At 46.1% G+C, this 19,832-nt stretch overlaps 1 protein-coding gene across 1 annotated transcript in view; it reads right to left on the bottom strand.

The window, feature by feature from the left end:
* JMJD6 (jumonji domain containing 6, arginine demethylase and lysine hydroxylase) overlaps positions 1–19,832 on the bottom strand; it is a 210,758-nt gene that overhangs the window by 135,447 nt on the left and 55,479 nt on the right. Inside the window, exon 4 of the mRNA XM_069654657.1 lies at positions 5,864–5,999. Coding sequence (XP_069510758.1) covers positions 5,864–5,999 — 136 coding nt within the window. The remainder of the gene's footprint in view (positions 1–5,863; positions 6,000–19,832) is intronic.

Raw genomic sequence — 19,832 nt, 5'->3', positions numbered from 1 at the left:
ACGGGCGACTATGACCCTTGCTGGTGCTGCCGTCACTCTCGTCGTCACCCTCGCCGGGATCCCTCCCGTGGGGACGGGCCTCTTCGACGCCCTCGTCGAGGCCCTTTAAGACTTCTACCAGCTCCTCCTCGGATGCTGTGTCCGTGTCCACAATGGCCACCGCCCCCCCTCTTTTTCCGCCGGGGTCTTCACGGGGGTCTTTTCGATGGGTCTGAAAGAGGCTTCCCTCCGCGGAGGCAGGGAGACTGGTCCCTGAGGTCGCCTCCACTGGTGTAGCCTCCACAGTCTGTGCCAGGGCCGCCGCGACTCCCTCAATAGAGGCCTTGGCCGGGTGAATCAAGGCCTTCACCTTGGGGGGAGGGTCACCGCCTCGCTCCCCCTCGGCCGAATCCTTCGAGATCGACCGGGGCCTCTCCAGAAGCTTACCCGGGTTCTCGGATTTCCTCTTCCCCGAACCAGAGCGTTGGCTCGTGGTTGATGGTGCCGGGGAAGGCCCTGCCTGGCAGCCGAAGAGCCCGACCGTTCGGCGCTCCCGGTGCCCGCGAACTTGCAGCGCTTTGCCTTCTGTTGGGCCCCCGTTGCTGGGGCGCCCTCACAGGACTTAGAAGACCGCTCAGACTTCTTCTCCTCACCTGACGGACTCCTTCCTTCCAGCCAGTCGGAGAGACGAAGGTGTCGGTCCCTGATGGTCCATTCCGACATGTTCATGCAAAACGCACAGTCCTTCTCCACGTGCGTTTTGTCCTCATGAAGGCAGTAGAGACATTTCGAATGCTCGCCCTCCTTGAACACATTCTGTAGCTGGCATCCAGGGCAAACCCTGAACAGCTTTCCGGGCGTCGAGCCTCCCGTGTAGGCCGCAGAAACTTCTGGAATCCCCCCAAGAAGCGCAACTCGACGAAATCTTCACCCTTGAGGGGCGTAGAAAAAAATCTGACACGGATACCCATTAATCGGATGTAGAGACGGTGGAACTTGAGGCTCTATTTGACCGAAAAATGAGAAATTCTGTTTCAAAAAGCGCATAAACGCAGCAAAAGCTCGAGAGCTAAACACGAGGACTCCCAACACTTGAGCGTGCGGTAAAAATCTGAAGATGGCTGCCAGAGGCGGGACTTAGGGAGAGGGCAGTCATTGGCTGGAGGCAGTATGACCCAGAGACCAGTGATTGGTTACTACTGAGAAAGACAGATCAGAAACGAAACTGATACTGATTTTTTCTTTACCGAGGATTCCCGACCTGACGACGGGGAATATTCATGAGCATGTGAATCCATGCCAGACCCCATGCTGGAGAACACATGGTTTTTGTAAAAGCTTGATGCAGTACCCATTCCTTATAGTGCTTTAAGACCCGCCGGTCTCATTTCCTTCAGCTGGCTGAAGCAAAGCGAGTTTTGCTCGAGCGCTCTGCTCGCGAGTCTGCGGAATGACACTGTGCACGTTTAGCTCCATCTGCTTTCATTTGTCTAAACTGCATTCCGAAAAATTTACGGAAAAAATAAATAAATCACCATACCAATTTGTTGAATTTAGATACTCAAAAATTGTAATCCATGGCCAATAGATGAAAACAAAATCTGCAACAGGAAAACAGCATAATGTGAACTCTCGAGGCAGCCTTAGTGGATGATATACATTGAACATCAATCGTTTACAGAATATGAACTCTCCTGAGACAGCTTTTTATCAATACCTGAACTAGGTTTCTGATTATAGACAGAGGGTCTCCAACATGGGTCTTTGCACATGTGGATACCAGCAACACTTATCGATAAAACAAATTAGGGATATTTACTTCTAGCTTTTTTTCCTTAATTATTTCATTTGAACATAGCGAAATAATCATGTATGTGGAGTATTAATAGCGATTCATATCACCATTAAATTCTAGATCTTCTCATCTCATTTAGAGAAGTATAACAGATGAGACTTAATTAAAAGGATCAACATTGCACTCCCCTAGTTTAAAGATGTTGACATCGCACAATAAGGTCATTCTTTACTACGAAAGCACAGCCGTCTACCTGGTTTACAAATATGGCATCACGAACGTCATACGTGATTACGTCATTACGACGCATAAAAATTGTTATTAAAAGCGGCCATTTTGCAGGAAATTCTTAGCTGCGTACCGTGAACCGCTACACACTGCTAAAGAAATACTTCTGTAATCTAATGTAATGTTCTGTAAGTGGAATCCTCCACATTAGGTAATTGATGGTTCTTTATTCATATATAATTTGGGATGCATCCTGAAGCCTTGATTTTGTCTATAGATCCGTAGAGGACGTGGGCATCTTCCTTACCACAAGAACAAGCACTTGTTAGCGTGAGCTTCCTTTAGGTGAACAGTTTTATACATTTTCTTTTGCATATACCATAGAAACATTTACATACTCCTATTCTCACCTTTTCACTTTAGAATAAAGCAAAGAAGATTCATATGGTGCTTAACATGAAGATTTTCATAATGACCACCTATTATAGCATTAAGTCTACCCACTTAAAAGGTTAGCTATTACCCACTTCTATGTTTTTCAATCTTATTAGTTTGATTAATTCAGAGATCTAAGGTGTTCTTAATTACAGTAGTTATTGACCATTTCTATACAATAGTGTACACATTGGTTCAAAACAAATGGATTCTCGTTACGAGTAGTTAACGTAGAGTGGAGATCAAATACATTTATTTTATTGAGTGAACTATGGTCCCTATGGAGAACATGAACCAGAATCCTTTGGTAAAATTTAAGAGCACTTATTTAAGCATTCTCAGGACTTTATTTTTGATTTATTGTTTGAAAGTTAATGGAATTTGTGAAACAATATTATGCTCTGATTCACTAAAACGATACCATGAGTTAATTTGTTATATTCTCATTCAATAAAACTATATCTGAATGTTCTTGAATTTGTTGAATTGATTTGAAATATGCCCCTGATGAAGAGACAATATCTCGAAACGCGTTGGGTTTAAAGAATAAATACCTATCTAATATCTAATGAAAACTCGCTTCAAGCCACATTTGCAACACAAAGAAATTCTGCTCTCTATGAAATGTTTATGAATTATCATTGAAATACATAGAACACTATGACTTTCTGATCTCTAAGGACTGTTTTACTAGAAAGTTTGGCCTCATTATTGGGCCCACAAATGGTGTGCGGGGGACGAGAGTTCCCAAATAGAGAACTTTGTTTTGTTTCAGTTTTTAAACCCATGTGCCAGGGTTGCCTTTCTCCCCCCACACCTCAAATCAGATGACCATACAATAAACACTTTGTTTTATACTTACTCTATTTATTTATGTTACCTTACAACTCAGGTGTGCATGGTATAAGATTTTGGATATTTGGACAGTGTCAACCAAGCCATCCTGATCGACTAAGAACCTGGGCATCACAGATCAGGCCCTGGAATGGCTGACCTGCCTGGACCGCCCCTCCCAGGTCCAGCTTGGTCCCTTTCCCTCTGCCACTTCTCTACCCGTGGCGTTCCCCAGGGCTCCATCCTCTCACCCTGGTTTTTCAACCTCTACTTGTCCTCTTTGGCCCACCTTCTCCTCTACTTTGAGTTATGTGGATGACACTGCTTTCCTTCAGGCTCCCCTCAGCCTCGCCGGCCCTCCTCTCTCGTTCATTCCTGACTGTCTATCCACAATTCAGGATTGGTGCACCTCCAACAATCTCTGCCTTAATGCCAGTAAGACTGAAATTCTTCTCATTGGGACCTTTGTTCCTGCTTTCCCTCTCCCTCAGGCCCCCCGCCTTGGGACCTCTTCATTCGCCTTCCTGTGAGGAAAAAACCATGGTGTCATCTTAGACTCCACCCTCTCTTTCTCACCTCACATCTCGGTCGTCGCTAGGCAGTCCCACCACCAGCTGTTCCTCCTCAAAGGCACTCTTCCCTTTCTCACTTTCCCCCAGAAGCTCACTGTATCCAGAGCCCTGGTTCTCTCTAGGCTGGACTACTGCAACAGCCTCTTTCTCACTCTTTATCTACCCTGCGCAACTTATCCAGAACAGGCACTGCATCTCTCCAGCCCTGAAATCTCTCCACTGACTCCCGGTGGCTGAAAGGATCAAGTTGAAGACCCTCTGCATTGTCCACACGGCTTTCTGGGTCCGGGGCCCACACTACATCCAACGCGCTGGTCTGAAATACCTTCCTTCTCAAGCCCTTCGCTCAGCTACCTCCAACTCTGCAAGGGTCAGACGCTTCTACAGTCAGAGAGTGGGGGTAGATATCTCTCCTCTGCAGGTGCCTCTCTCTGTAATGGCCTCCTTGCCCTTCTCAAACTTGAGCCGGACCACCTGAAGTTCCGGAAGCAGCTCAAAGATTTTCTCTTCTCTGCTTTCTCTCAATCCCTCCCCTGCTGACCTACCTGCTGTACCGACTAGTTGCTTGGCTACCCTCAGTCTCACTGGGTACCAGGCTCCTTGATCAGTCATCCTGCACTGCCCCCGGGCCCATTAAGCGCTTAGGGGCTGTAACTGCAACCTTTCAGTCCCTAGTTCTCCTTGCACTTATCCTTAGTCACGCTGTCCTGGTTGCACTTACTCAGAGCATTACTGCCCTGTTCCCCTCCCTTTCCCCTTGCACTTCTCGCTCTATCTGAAGGACACAAGGTCTAGTAAGATTGTTTGTCTTGTCCTCCCTCCATCTGTCTTGTCATGCCAAGAAACACTTGTGTACAGGTGCGCTATAAATGAGATTATCCCCTCCCATATGTGGGTCCCTCCCCCATTCTCCCTACTGCATCGCCTTCTTAACGAGTCGCACCTTTTTGTGTTCTTTCGCTGCCCCGCCGTTCTAGCCTCTGCTTTCGGTTGTGGGCATGGTTAGGCCTTGTCAGTCATTCGATCGATGGACACAGTGTTTAGCATCCAGCCTCTCTAGCAGAAAAACAATCAGACGCCGATGGGTGATGGATCATGGGTATCCGTACATGTAGAGGAGGGATAGTTTTCCAGGTACGCCAACGCCCCCTTTTTCGTTTAACAGGTGGCTTGGGTGCCAGATATAAAAAGAAACAAAAGGACACATTTTCTTGTTAAGCGAAGACTTGGCATCCCATCAATGTGAGCAAGCAAGAGATTTCCATCAGTTGGACCCCCAACCACAGGATCCCCCCCCCCACTCCCCAATAACCACCGCCACACAAGTGGCCAGGGACCCTGTGGCTGAGCTTTCTTAAATAGACTATTCCAGCTAGTAACCAGCTGAACATTCCCTCAATATATAGTCTTATATGCAGTCTTTCAGAAAACAAACTAACAAAAAGATTTTGCAGGTGAAGGTTAAACTATACATTAAATCAAGTAGAAGAATGCCCCGTGGTCTCACTTTATATGAAACAGAGTAAAGAATCTGAGGCCGTCCCTCCGTGGCATAGCAAAGACATACTGACCGAATTGTAAAGCAAATGAGTCAAAACCTGGTAGATAGTGCAGCCTATGTGCCATTTTTTCATTAAACTGATTTGTTAAATCTATAGAGTATTCCCCACACAGACTACAGGGAAAGCATGTCAATCTAGTTACAAAAGCCAATGCTAAAGAACAGAACCTTCGTCCTTCTGAAACTAGACCAACGCAGAAGTAAAGTAACAAAAACCCACAACACACAAATCCTTGCACTCAAACTAGAGTTCTAGATGCTTCCAGGAAAGGCCTGTGCACAGATCAGGCTGCACGTGTGAACTAAGCTGGTCTAAAAATGTGCAAGCTACACAGTGGTCCTACTGAAAATGGGGAGAGAAAAAAATATTACTACAGAGGAACAGCAAACTCACCACAAAGGATTTCATTACTTTGCAGCGAAGTGGCCACAACGGCCAAACAGTTAATCTCATCTCACCTGTACCACTTTCTCGACAATTTGGGTCTTCCTCTTACTGTCTTGTGCCACACCACAGGGAAGTTGGTAGTACTGGCAAAGTTCTGCGTCAGTGCAATTGTTGTGTCCAAATTGAGAACTACATGCCACCAGCCACCTGCGAGATGGAAAGGACCATGTAAAACTGTAGCATGTTAACCAAGAATTAAACAAAATAACTCATCCATTTCATGGAGTTGTTTTCTAAACTTCTCCCAGAAAAGCTTTGCCCTTCTATAATATAAGAATTTTAGGAGTAGGAAACACAAAACATTGAATCATTTAATGAAATAGAAATTGGGCGAATCAATCCTCTAAAATAAAAAAAGTGTGCGTCATTCAAAAAAAGCTTTCATCCAAGTCTTCTACCCCCTCATGCCTCAGTTATTGACAGTGCTGTGCCTAGCAGTATAGCTGTTCATCCGCATAGAGCGATTCATCAACAGCGAAATGCAGAGGAGAAATGCAGGGTTTAGAGAGAACAGGCTGCTTTTCAAAAGGTTTTTTAGAAAGGGCTTTCAGAGAAAATTAGGTTTTTCTAGACACATAATGGAAACAAAAAATACCTGCTCTTATTATATCAACGGATGAATTAAGGCAGCCTTAATTAATGCCAGGTCTGCGTGTGCTCTTGCTACAGAGGTGGCTGAGCTTATTGAGGAGCATAACTTAGAAATGCTTCTGATCACAGACACATGGTTTTCAGATGTCTCAAGTTTCATTCCATGATATGGTTGCAGAATAGTACCTTATATAATGTCTAATTTATGTGGGTAAGAAAGGGGGCATTGCTGTCATTTACAGGACTCCATCACAACTGTCCCATCTTAACACTCTAGAATGGGATGGTGAACCACAGGTTGGTCAGTTGGTCATTGGGCTATTCCCACATTTCTTCTTTAGAAGGTGACAAAACAATCCGAAGCCAAACAGGAGGATCAAACCAATGATGATGTTACAACTAATTGATCCCAAGAAGTAATTAATGGAGCTTGATCGCTAGAACTAAAAGCAGACATAATTGTCCTAGGTCTACAAGTAAGCACAATATTGCACCTCCTGACGAACTGTTTGATAGAAAGACGGGGAGGAGCAAGTACATACATTCGAGGAACAAGTATCTAAATTTGGGAGAAGCAAGCATATGTAATTAAGAAGAAAGTATTCTCAATTATAAACCATTGAATGAACATAATTCGATTGTTAAGCAACAAAAATCCTAAATGAAGAGCAAGCATGGAATTTAGGAGCAAATATTGAATTTAGTGAAAAGTAGTACCTCAAAAGGAATGGTATTGAATGAATAGAATTCAATTGGAAATGCTTTAGAGGAGAAAGCACCCCAATGAGGAGCACGTATTTGCAACTGAGGAGACAGCATCGACAACTACATTTTATTGAATGAATAAAATTTAACCAAACTGGATTCCAAAGTCTGTCTTTCTACAAATTTCCAAGCCCTGGTCAGCCTCAGGACACACGAATCACATTGCAGCCGACTAATCTACATAGTCACCTCTTTCCAAACTATCATGGATTTTTAGGGAAGCGCCAATTGCTGTTAAAGGCTGGACATTTCTTATGGTTATTAGGGTTACGTTTCAGATCAAACTTTGATGGATTGCGGAGTACCGCAAGGGTACTCACTGTTCCTTTTTACCTTTTATATACAACCTTTGCTGGAGATTCTGAGAAGTCACAGTTTGAACTATCATTCATACGTCGAGGACACTCAGACCTTCATCAAGGTTGGGCAATTTGAGGAAACCTTTATTAGGGTTCAACAATGTATGGAGGAAGTCGTGAGTGGATGTCTACTAATCAGCTTGAGTTGAATGCGTCCAAAACAGAGCTTATATTGTTTGGACCCAAACATCTACTCGCAACGGCTAAAGAATGGCCAGTCCCCAATCTCCTGGGTGTAGAGCAGGGTTTGCCTCCAAGGTAAAAAATCTGGGCTGCATTTGGCAGTATAATCTCGATAGCGAGGGCCATGTAGGAGCAAAAGTGCAGGCAATTTTTTATTAATTGAGACTGTTACGGAAGGTCCTACCATTCATTCCAGAAGATGATCATGCAAAAGTGGTTGGTGCCTTAACGAATGCCAATCTGGACTATTGCAATAGTCAGTTGATGGCCATCCAGACTAAGCAACTACATAGGCTCCAAAAAGCTCAGAATGCGGCCGTTCGACTGGTCTCCTGGCTGAGCAAATCAGCTAATGTATCCCAGTCTGAAACTCTGAACTGGTTAGCAGTGGAGGAACATATAAAATTTAAGGTGGCATGCCTACTTTTTAAATGTTTAAAATCCATTGGCACCGGCTTATCAGAGATAAGATTTTCGCCATCAACTTTCTGGGGGCCTACGATCTAGAGAACTGCTGTTTTTGACCGTTGCCCCATCAATGTGTGTATCGAGAGGAGACAGAAGATTTGTAGTTTTTGGCGCAAAGTTTTGGAACAGCATTTTGAGAGATTAGGGTCCTTAAGACATTCCGTAGAGCACTCAAGACGTTTCTGTTCAAATAGAGGGGCAAAGAGATGTCTTTCGGAGGGCGATTTTAGTTTTGTAAAATGGTCTATGGTTTTTACACTGCTCTGGTGATTTTCAATTAACAACTGCGCTGAAATACGGTTAAGTTTGTCATGGGCGCGTCAAAACTGTCGGATGAGTAACATTTGCCTAGTTCATATTACGCGCTACCTAATCTACCATTTGCACACTTATGGAAGCAGAAGAAAGGAAACATTTCTTAACTGTACATTTGGTTCTCCTCATTTGACCTTAATTATAAAACACTAGAATAGCAAACATGTGCCTACCCCGGGAAGATGGAGGCATTCCACCATCGGAATATATTTCTCAAGGATCTCGTCCAGACAATACCTAGCAAACATGTGAATGTATACTGCACATTACATGGTCAGGATTTAGAAAGCAAAGCTCGCCCCGTAAAACAAACATACCATACATGAGCAAGCTTTAGACAGCCGTGCTAATGCCATGAATCAGTCCCTGCACCACACAAGATCAGAGCGCTATCGCCCAAAAACGCAAGTCCTGCACATAACATTATAAAAATGTCAAACACAAACCACTAAAAATGACCTTATTCCATAGGTGTAAACAATTCAAAACTCTGCATTTCTCGAATCAACTTGCTTGCAAACTACACTGACCAAACACCATGAAAAACGTAACTTTTCAGGCTTCCCACCTGAAACCAAAAACTGCCTACTGTTTATGAATGAATACCCTCCAAGTAAGACATGCATTACGCACCGTGAAAGCATTTGATGATTGTATCTGCTTAGATTCACATGCTGTGCATATAGTCTGAAATCCAGTGGTAACTGGGAAGTATTGCATTTTGTCTTTTGAGAATCTAAACATCGACATGGGCGTGCCTGTAATACTATCCGTGACGTGTAGTGTACCCAAAACCCCTCACACGTCGAGGTCCCTCCGATTGTATTTTTTCTGCCGTGAGGAAGCCTTATGACTATCGTGAGCGAGTACAGAAAGAGAGAAAAGCATTAGATGTCTATGTTCCTTCCATCCGAGCGGGGAGGAAGTGTGGGCGCATGTGAATCTAAGCAGATACAATCATCAGAAATGCTTTTAAGGTAAGTAATGCATGTCTTCTGATTCTTGTTAATCTGCTTAGAATCACATGCTGTGCATCGACTAGCGAGCAGTACCCGCAGTTGGAGGCGAGTTGGGAGAAGGAACATTAGTGAAAAGATGTCTTAGTTCTGCTTGTCACACCTGAGAATCAGACCTAGAAGGAGCGGCTAGGAAATAGTGTTTTGTAAAGGTGTGTACAGAACTCCAGGTTGCCGCTTTGCAAATGGACTCGGGGAACATTTGCAATGAATGCTATGGAAGCCCCAGTGCCTCCAGTAGAGTGTGCTCTAGGCTTGAAGGCCAGTTTTCTCCTAGCAAGAGTGTAGCAGAGTGTGACAATCCACCTTGAGATAGTTTATTTGGAGACAGGATCTCCCACTCTACCCGCTACCAATGAAACTAAAAACTGGTTTGTCTTCCTTAGTGGTCGCGTTTTTTCCAGGTAAAACATGACTGCTCTGCATACGTCTAGTGTGTGCAGGCTTCTCTCTTTCATGTTGGAGGGTTTCTGGAAGAAGGTTGGCAGTTCTGGACTGGTTGGCATGGACTGGTTCACATGGAACCTTGAAATAAATGTAGGCGCAAACCTAGGATGAGTGCGCAGAACCACTTTATCTCTGAACTGTAACAAAGGGATCTAGAACTGAAAGGGCCTGTAGTTCACTTACTCTTCTTATGGAAGTGATAGCTATTAAGAAGGCAGTCTTATAGGTAAGATCCTTAAGACTTGCTTTATGCATGGGCTCGAAAAGAGACCTCATAAATCTAGTTAACACCAAATTTAGGTCCCATCCGGGAGCGGGGTTAGAAACAGGGGGGTGAATTCTTTTGAGCCCTTCCATGAAAGCCTTAATAACTGGTATTTTCCACCACAACACCTTCTGTTGTGACGTAGCGTAGGATGAGAGACTAGTTAAGTGAACCTTTAGTGAGTGAAAAACCAGGCCTGAGCCTAGTGAGCGAGTCAGGTAAAATACAATGTGGGTAGGAGAGCCGTCAAGGGAGTGATGCTCTTGGAATGGCACCAGATGACAAAGCACTTCCACCTACTGGAGTATCAGTATCGGGTGCTAGGTTTCCTTGCCTCTCGAATTATGTCCATGCATCTGAGGGAGTTGGAGGTGCCCGAAATCTATGGCCTCAGGAGCCAGGCCACCAAGTTCAAAGTTTGCGGGCACGGGTGAAGTGTTCCTCACTTGTACTGAGATAACATGTTTTATGGCAAGGAAGCCACATGGGGGCAACCAATATCATGGTGACTGGTTCCTGGTGCATATTGTGCACAATCTTGTTGAGTAGGGGAGTCCGGGGGGTGGGCGTAAACAAATTTCCCTGACCATGTTCTCCAGAGACCGTTCCCCTTGAAATCGGTTCTAAGGGTACCTGGAGGCGTAATCTTGGCATTGTGCGTTCTCCAGAGTTGCGAACAGGTCGATCTCTGGGAAGCCCCATTCGGCGAAAACGTTGGAGATGATGTCTTTGTGTAATCGCCATTCGTACTCCATGGGTAGTGGGAAATCTCTACTGAGTACGTCTGCCAGAAGATGGAGTTCCCCTGGAACATGTGACAACAGGAACATGTGTTTGCACAAACAAGGGGGCGCTCACTATCCAGGGCTGTCATAACATTTGGAAATGGGCTCTCAGACAGTACATTGCTGTCTGTAAGGATCAGGACCGTCTTTTCCTGCAGCTGTGTTTGAAAGACTTTCAGAGCTTTGAATATTGCCAACAACTCCAACAGATTTATGTGGTTGAATGCTACTTCTGGGGACCAAATGCCGTGCGCCGTCTGCTGACGCAGGTGAGCCCCACACCGCGAGAGAGAGGAGTCTGTCGTGGGAGTGGCATCTACTGTGGGTGTGGTGAAGGACTTTGCCTTCAAGAGGTTTTCCCTCGACCACCACTGTAGAGAGAACGAGGGTTGGAAAGAACCACTAGATTGTCCCATTGTCAACTGGCCTGACATTACTTCCTGCAGAGTGACCATACAAACCTTTTGAGGTTTGACAAATTTGTTCGCTCAATGCAAGTCTAGTACAGGGCCCATGGGGAGATCCTTTTTGGGTACAAGCAAGTACACTGAATAAATACTCTTGTTTACCTGTAGAAGGAGGTACGACTTCTATGGCGCCCTTTTCCTGCACGATCTCAACCGCTTGCAGCAGGATGCGCCGGTGTTCCGGCATCAGGCATCTAGAACGTGGAAGTCTGAATTGGAGGGAGGGGGGGCTGGGGGGGAAATCCAGCAGAATTCTATGCAGTACCCGTGGGCAACGGTCATGAGTACCCATTGGTCCGTTATCCCCGCCCATGCTTGAAGAAATTATGTTAGCCGGCCCCCAACCACGGAGGCATGGGAGAGGACCCGGATCTGCTGGTCATTTCTGATCTGAGGCTGGGGAGCATCTGGTGGTGGAATTTCGGCCCATGAAAGGATTCGCCATGAAAGGAACTTTAAGAACCACCCACTCTTCTTTGAGAAGGCCTCTGGGAGATTTGATCCAGGGTCTAGAAGGTGTCATGTTCCTTTTTAGCTGTTTCAAGCCCCACATCAATGACTTTTCCAAATAAGTTGGTCTCCTCCACCAGCTTATTTATCAATGAAGCATGGGTTTCTGGTTTGAAACCAGAGTTTCGTAACCGGGCGTGCTTCTTTAGGAGGGTACCTTGTGCTAAGGTCCTGCCAGCTGTTTCCGCAGCATCCAATGTATTTTTGAGAATACTGTGATTAACCCGTTTCCCCTCAGCTACAATAGAAAGCAGGCAAGCCCACAACGGTTCAGGGACTTCTTGAAGGCCCTCTTGTAGCATATTCCATTGTACATCTGAATAGCTAGCCAGCAATGTGGTGTTAGCTATGCGAGTGGAAAGTGCTGCGGCAGTTCTTACCCCAATGTGTATAATCTCTTGCACTCCTTGTCAGGGGGTGCTTCCAAGTGTACAGGGGGACCCCCGCCCTTTTCCTGGTTGTAGTTCCCACCAGGGAATCTGGAGTAGCAAGACCTCCGATATACAGGGGATCAGAGGGGGAAGGGCGAAAGTTTTTCGACTCTGGAATAGACAGCCCTTGTTAGGGCGGGTGTCAATGAAGGAGCCAAGCGTTTGATTGAATTCAACAATGAAATAGCCTGGCTGGCAGGTGGCTTTTCTGTGCTCGACAAAATCAGCCTCGGATACAGATTCCTGAGTAGCAATCTGGAAACGATCCGCTGCTCTCCTTAAAATAGCTTTAAACTCCATCTGGTTGTCAACTGGGGAGGCCTGTCGAGCAGGTGTGGTTGGGGGGGGGGGATCCATGCACAGGGCATCAGGTCGACTGGCTGGTCGCTTTCCCACCCCTCTGTGGCATCAATGGGATTACCCACAGGATCCCCAAAGGGGTATTGAATGAATTGGTCCATAATGATCTCATCTTCAGTGAAGTCATAAGTTTCTTCCTCCTCAGAGGAATCAAAAGGTCTTTTGAAATGTTGCCATAGGACTAAAAAGGCTCTCCTCTCAAGGCCTTTTGGGTGTGAACTTCTCTGAGACGTCCACAAATCTCTCTAACCTATTTACACACCCCTCAAATTTCTCCCTGGTCCAAAATGAGGAACCAGAGGAGTTTAGAGGTGGAAAAGGCTCTCCTAGCTGATCTTCTATAAAACGTGGAGATTTTCCATCCAACATCGAAGAAAGAGGCACAGGGCTCTCTGAAAACTGAGTTTCTGGCGGTTGTGGCGTGTCTTTGGACGCGTCCTTAGGTCTATCCTTGGGTTTCGACAGGCCCTTCGACCGTTCTCCTTTATTTGCCGCCGAAACGACCTTAGCAATGCTTTCGGTAATACTTGGTGTTACAGGAAAATGTTTAGACTGGGCCGACGGTTGCGCATTTGTTTTCGGCAGTAAACAGGGCTTTCGGCAGCATCTTCTTCTAATGCATCTCGACGGTCGCTTGAAAATTGGTGGAAGCGCCCAATGGTTTAGACTGCCCGCACACATGCCACATGCTGCGGTTGCAGGGAGGGCTGGCGAACTGGAGGATCGGCGGGCACTGCCGAACTGTGTGTGCCCGTTGGCGCTATGGAACGCTTCGACTGTCGAAGACCGACCAGGGGTTGTGTTTTTAGTGTGGGAAGAAAGTGCGTTGTTGCCGGGATGTACAGTCCACATAGCAGGATTCGCGCTGTGCCCATTGGGGTCGGGGACGGACGAGGCGGAGCGAGAGCGCTCCACTGTGAGAACAATGGCCTCCGAATTGGAGCCCTGGTCGTCACTAAGCCCTTTGTCACACGGCAGCTGCGGCAGAACTACTTTCGGCCTGCGACATCAATTTAGGGTCTTAGGACGAAGGAGCTTATAAGCCGCACAGGCCACCTCATTGTGTTTAAGGGGGAAGACACCTATTACACTTAAGGTGTTCGTCTTTCCACTGGAATTTTGCCTTGCATGAAGGACAAAATCTAAATGGAGTCCTGTCCATAGCGCAGGAATAACACAGTGATGACAAGACCAAGGGAACAAAGAGGAAAGGGAAAGGCATTCTTAAAAAGGAAATGTCCACCCTGACCTCACTCTCCCTACTGTGTAGGCCAGCCAGAGACCCGGCCACGTGGTCGGCAGCGCCGACCGGATCAACTGCCGTCGAAGGTCTGTAGTAGCAGACTTCAGCAGAGGTCAGGAAACAGCCGTCGAGGGAAGGGACAGTAAGAGAAGATAAACGACCAAAGGTCGATAAATATAACAATATAGCAATGTTTCTTGAAGAGCTCCACATAAGGCGACCAATAAACTGGGTGGAAAAAACCAATCTGAGGGACCTCGAAGCGTGTGGTTTTCGGGTACACTACACGTCACCTTAGGGATAGTGTTACAGGCACGCCCATGTCGACGTCCCATTTCGATTCTCGAAAGACAAGATGCAATACTCTGTGGTTACCACTGGATGTCAGACTATATGCACAGAATGTGATTCTAAGCAGATTAACGAGCATTAGAAATTTAGTTAAAATAATTATTTAACGGTCATTTTTAAATAAGCATTCTTTAAAAAGGGCAATGTATGCAGCAACCAAATACACTTTAAAATACTTGTTCGGAATCAATACTAAGTTAGTAAATACTCTTTAGAGATGCTTCTTACACACTTCCTACACCCTAAGGTGACTTCACTAACTAGGACAGTAACTGTATTAGTTTGTTTATTCACCTTTTTATGCGCACCAGACCCATAGGTAACAGGGCGCAGCGATAAGAAAATGCAAGGCTTACATGGTTACACAATATACAAAATATACAATATAAAGGCATATGTGGTTGCAGCAATATACAATGTACAAATATACAAGTTACAACATGTTACACTGAGTATAGCACTAAATCTCAAAAATAGATTAGATTACACATGAACTTGAGAGCAGTGATGCAGAGTTAGATGAGAATATTGGGCGAGTAGGAATAGGTTGATCCCGCTAGGGAAAAAGCCTAAAGGGTGGGAGACTGGGGGTCAGTAGAGATAAGATGTTTAATAAAAAATGTTCTAAAGTGTAGGTTCGGTTGGTCAGCTCTCTACATATCACTTACATCACTAGTAGACTTTGTAAATTCTAAATTCGCAGAAAGGAAAGGTTAAAAAGGAAAGGGGTTAAACAGGTTCTCGGAGCATGGGAGCACTTCAAATCTTCAAATGATGTCTACATAAAAGCCTTTCCCAGCTAGATTGGTTTTTAACTAATGTATCACCTATGAGGGACAAAATGAATCTGGAATAGAAGTCTGCAGGGAGCCAGGACAGCCAAAGTTAACTGGAGCAAAGTCGGTGGAGCGGAGGCACTTCTTAGAAAGTCTTGCACAAAGTAAGGGTTTTTGTTGAAGAAAAATCACTGTAGGGTCACAAACTGAACTCTAGAAATGCAGTTACTGCAAGCCTCAACTGAGAAGAGCAAGCTAAAGACAATGAGTTAAGTACCCCAAGTCAGAACAGTACCTTTGGTTAGAAGAGGGTCCACCTGGCTTCTGTCTGGTTGCAGTGATGCAGATCTGTGTTCCTGGGCCTCAGTCGTGGGGACAAGGACGACGTCTGGGGACTCCTGCGGCAGCAATTCGTAGGTCGACGACAGCTACGGGCTCTTTTCTGATCAGTGTCACTTGGCGGTTTCAGCACCACCGCGGATCACCAGCTGGACCTTTCATTCCTCGAGACCTGCACTCTGGTGAGGGGACTCAAGCTCTGGTCATTCTGCTTCTGGAGGGTCCTGGGGAAGAGTCCTGGAGCTTTTGGCCTGTTTAAAGACGTTGCACTCAACTATGGATTTCTCGACCGCTGGCACACGGTTCCTGCAGCAACAATGAAGTACAGCCAGTCGGGGAAGGTGTTCCAGTGGAGTTCGTCTCAGGGTTTCTTGGTCCTACTAAGCCAAGGGAAGAAGTCCTTTTTTCCCAGAGCTTCTCTTGTTGTTTAGAAAAGTCTTGTCCAAGCAGCAGGGCTTCACCTGGCAATTCAAAGGTCCAGGAGGATGCAGCAAGCTTTGTTCACGGTTTCTTCACTGGGTTGTTCTTCCCAATGGTCGACTGTCTTCACTCCCAAAACCCTTGCCTTTTAAGCAGGTTTCTCCCTTTCATGAACAGCCTCGCTGTCACTCAAACAGTGGGGTGGCTGTCCTGCATGGACAGCCAGCAAATCAGGACTGGGTGCATTCAGGCATTTCTAAAAACAAAAGGACATGGGAGTTTCGGGAACCTCCCTCACTTCCTGCCCTTCCAGACACACTGGAGCCAGCGGCGGATTTCAGGTCTGTGGCCCGCCAAAGGCAAAACTAACAAAGAGCTTAAACCTGGTTTGGTGCGCAGAGTAAAATGAAAGACCGACCTCACAAACAGAAAATGGCAAAAAAAGACGACCAGGGCCATTTTGACAAAATGGTCACCCATGGGTGCTATACTGCAGCTGAGGATTCAGCCTGTGGTAGAAAAGCACAATGGTAGGAAAATTAAACCACTGCCACCAGCCATTTAAAAGTAGTGAGGGGAACACAAAACATGTTACATAAGTAGGAAAGGGGGCTAAGTAACCCCCCAGCACTCCACATAATATGTATGGTGTGTGCTGGGTCTACAAAGAAAAAAGTAAAGTCAATTTCACTTTACTACTCTTGGAAACAGTTTATCCAAGAGAAGGTATTTAAACCTGAAGAGAAATCAAAAGGACTTCTCTGTGACACTGCACTGAAGGTGCTGTGTGTCACAATACAAAAAGAAGGTGATGCCTATGGGGTCGGTCAGATTCAAATTCAGAGAAAAAGTTCAAATCAAAAAACACATACGAGAGTGAGAAAAAGGGCTCGCTCTCTCTAGAATTAAAAATGGAAAGACCTAGAGTCCAGCAAAGGAGCTGGGGGTCTCGAAGGTTGAAGGGAATTTACACAGAAATTAGAAGTCCCTTTAACAACTTGTATTTACGTATTTCATTTGTACAGCTCTACAGCTCAGATTTACCCTTCTTGAGATAGAGTCTAGTTGTTTAATGACGCCATCCCGCTGGGTGCAGTTATAGCTGGCGAGCAGCGTAGTATTATTAGCTGTTCTGGTCATGAACACACCAGAGGTAGTAATAGGCTTGCCCAGTGTGTAGAGCCTTTTACAGTCCTTGTTTGACAGCGCCTCAGAGGTGGAGATCGGAACACCAGCTCGCTTCCTGGTGTTAGTGACCATTAGAGAATCCGGTTGTGTGTGTCCCCTGATAGAGAGGATTGGATGGCAATAGCTTAAAAGATCTTCACTGTTGGGTTGACTGCCCTGGTAAGCGAGGTGGTTGACAGAAATTGAGAAACCCTTTTTTGATGGACTTGAGCAGGGGAATAGCTGGACTCATGGGTTTTTTCTCATTGAGAATGTCCTCGACCAAATCAGTACCCTCAGGGTTGGTCTCATCTGTCCATATTCAGAAATGGTGAGCTGCCATTTTCAGCAACTAGCTGTTGGTCAGCTGTGGGTGGAGTATGTCCGCTCCCAACTGCTGTAGTGTCATGTTGATCTATAAAAGTAAGATCCGGGTCATCCAGTCTTGCAAGTTGGTGTCATCAGCATCCTGGTTGGGATCTTCCTAATCAACGACCCACATGTCCTGGTCTGCCTGATCCGATGGTAGGTCACCCTGTTGAGAACCCCGAGAGGCATCCTGGGGCGTGATGGTAGAAGATGCATGGGTGACTAGGTGCGTTGGGGCTGGGTGGCCCTGAAAGTTGTTCCACAGGTCTTTGTGGAGTAGGCAACTTAACCCAATGTCGACAAAGAATGATATTTTCCCCCAAATTTCGTCTGGGACCATACACCAGAAACTGGTGAATCTGCATTGTTCTGGGGAAGCTGCAACACCTCAGTGCTTGCCTTGGGGGTCTCTGTGGGGCCAACTGTAGGACAGTCCACCATAAGGGAATCCTTGGGCGTTTTTTGTGAAGGGAAGATGAATGGCCTTCATAGCTTTTAGAGGGACCAGGAGACGATTTACCGTGAGCAGGATGCTCTTTGTAATGTTTTCCTGAAGGAGAATGAGAGGTTTCTTATCAATAGTTGTTTCGGTGTGTCTGACTCCTCTGTCGAACAGCTTTAGGCATGCACAACATAGTGCTCTCATGAAGGCCTTGTGGTAAGTGCAGAGGCGGAACGAAAGCAGGCTTCTTTGGCATTGGGTTGGTAAGTCGAGAGACGCCTACAGCCGGCATACAGCCTTCTCTCGGCGGTTCCGTCGAGGAAGGGCTCTGGGGTGTGTGCTTAAGGTTAGGCATGTGTGTGAGCGCCGTCCCCACCAGAGGCCTTCCTCATAGCAGCACGCTGCATCTGCCTTTCAAGGCTACGGACAGGCGCATGGGAACCTCAGTGTTCCTTAGTAATGTCTCTGAGCTCCGAATCAGCGTCTCTGCTGCCTCTGCCTTTGTCTCCTACTCCGCCATCATGGCCTGTGCCGCCGATAGGTTAGTTCTCGAGGGATTTTGGCCTAAAGAGCTTGCAAGATGCACAGCGGGACTAGAGTGATCGGGGAAGGCAGTGGATACACACCCTATGCGTGTCTTTCCACAGGAACGTTCGATTGCATTTAGGGCAAAATTTTAACGGAGCACGTTCCATAATGAAATGTGGACAAAGGCAGCACGACAGAGGCAGTAGGGGCAGACATCCTCTAGGCAAAGGATCAGCCCGCCTCGCACCCTTGCCCGCTCTCCATACTGGTAGGTCGAAGACGGGTGTAGGCCGAGGCACAATGACAGAACTAAAGTCTGTCTCTGTGTTCGGAATCAGGTGTTGAGATGGCTCAGGTGGTTAGCCATTGAGAAGATGCGATCGGTAACCAGCAGATGAAATTAAATGGAATTAACTACAGGACTCTGTGATAATAGGACTATCCACAATGGTGGTAAAAAATAATCTGCGGTACCTCAACGCATGAGGGCACATGGGTACGTCCCTTTTCAAACAACTTCATGTACAAGCACGATGAAATTTAGGAACACGTTTGTTAGCTAGTTTAACTTGTCCCCCGACACTTGCAACTGTTCACTGGACCCCATAGACCCTACCTTCATTGTTTCCAGCTTCACAAACTATATGGAACTTTGCTGAACTTTTGGGCACAAGGCCCCATACATTTTAGGGATGGACTTCTGAAGTTAGGATTGAATCTCTGGACTAGTAGTGCTAATACTAATCTGTACCTTACTTTTTTGGGTTTGATATGTATTTTGCCCTACACCAGTAATTGTATATATGCATCACATTTTTAGGTTCGAGTGAAAATACTACCGTTAGTAGTCATTTTTCACTGTGTTATTTGGCCATAAGTAAAGACGTCTTTTTATACCCATTTGCCAAAGTGTGTTCCTCAACTGCTGCACTCTGTGCTCATTGTGGTCCATTTACAAGCTCACCACCTCTTGAGACTTAGCCTGGCTCACTCGCCTTGCTACCTTGAACTGGTTTTGCTACAGCTCCCAGAGTTGTCCCTGTCACAATATAGGTTGGCCTTCTATACATCTGTCCACCAGGCCAATGTATCGAAAAATGGTCTTAACACCAGGTTCATAGAACCGTTCGTGACCACAGTTACCTGGGGCCAAGGATGACAAAACAACAAGCCGTATCGCTCACCACACAAGTTCCTGAGCCATAAAAGGTCAGGCATTTGGCCCTGAAACCACTGGCAACGGAGGAGCCACTGAAGTGATGTCACGCACAGCATTGCCTCTGGCACCACAAGGATGCAGGAGGCCCAAAGCCGCAGGAAAGCAGAGGTCTGGACTTGTTCTTGGTATCGGAGGACATGGACCATCCAAATTATGCTCACCAC

This window comes from Ambystoma mexicanum, chromosome 3q, assembly GCF_040938575.1.
Source record: "Ambystoma mexicanum isolate Mex_15411 chromosome 3q, UKY_AmexF1_1, whole genome shotgun sequence".
Lineage (NCBI taxonomy): Eukaryota > Metazoa > Chordata > Amphibia > Caudata > Ambystomatidae > Ambystoma > Ambystoma mexicanum.
The sequence above is the reverse complement of the archived record's forward strand: the minus strand, read 5'-3'. Positions and strand labels throughout refer to the sequence as shown.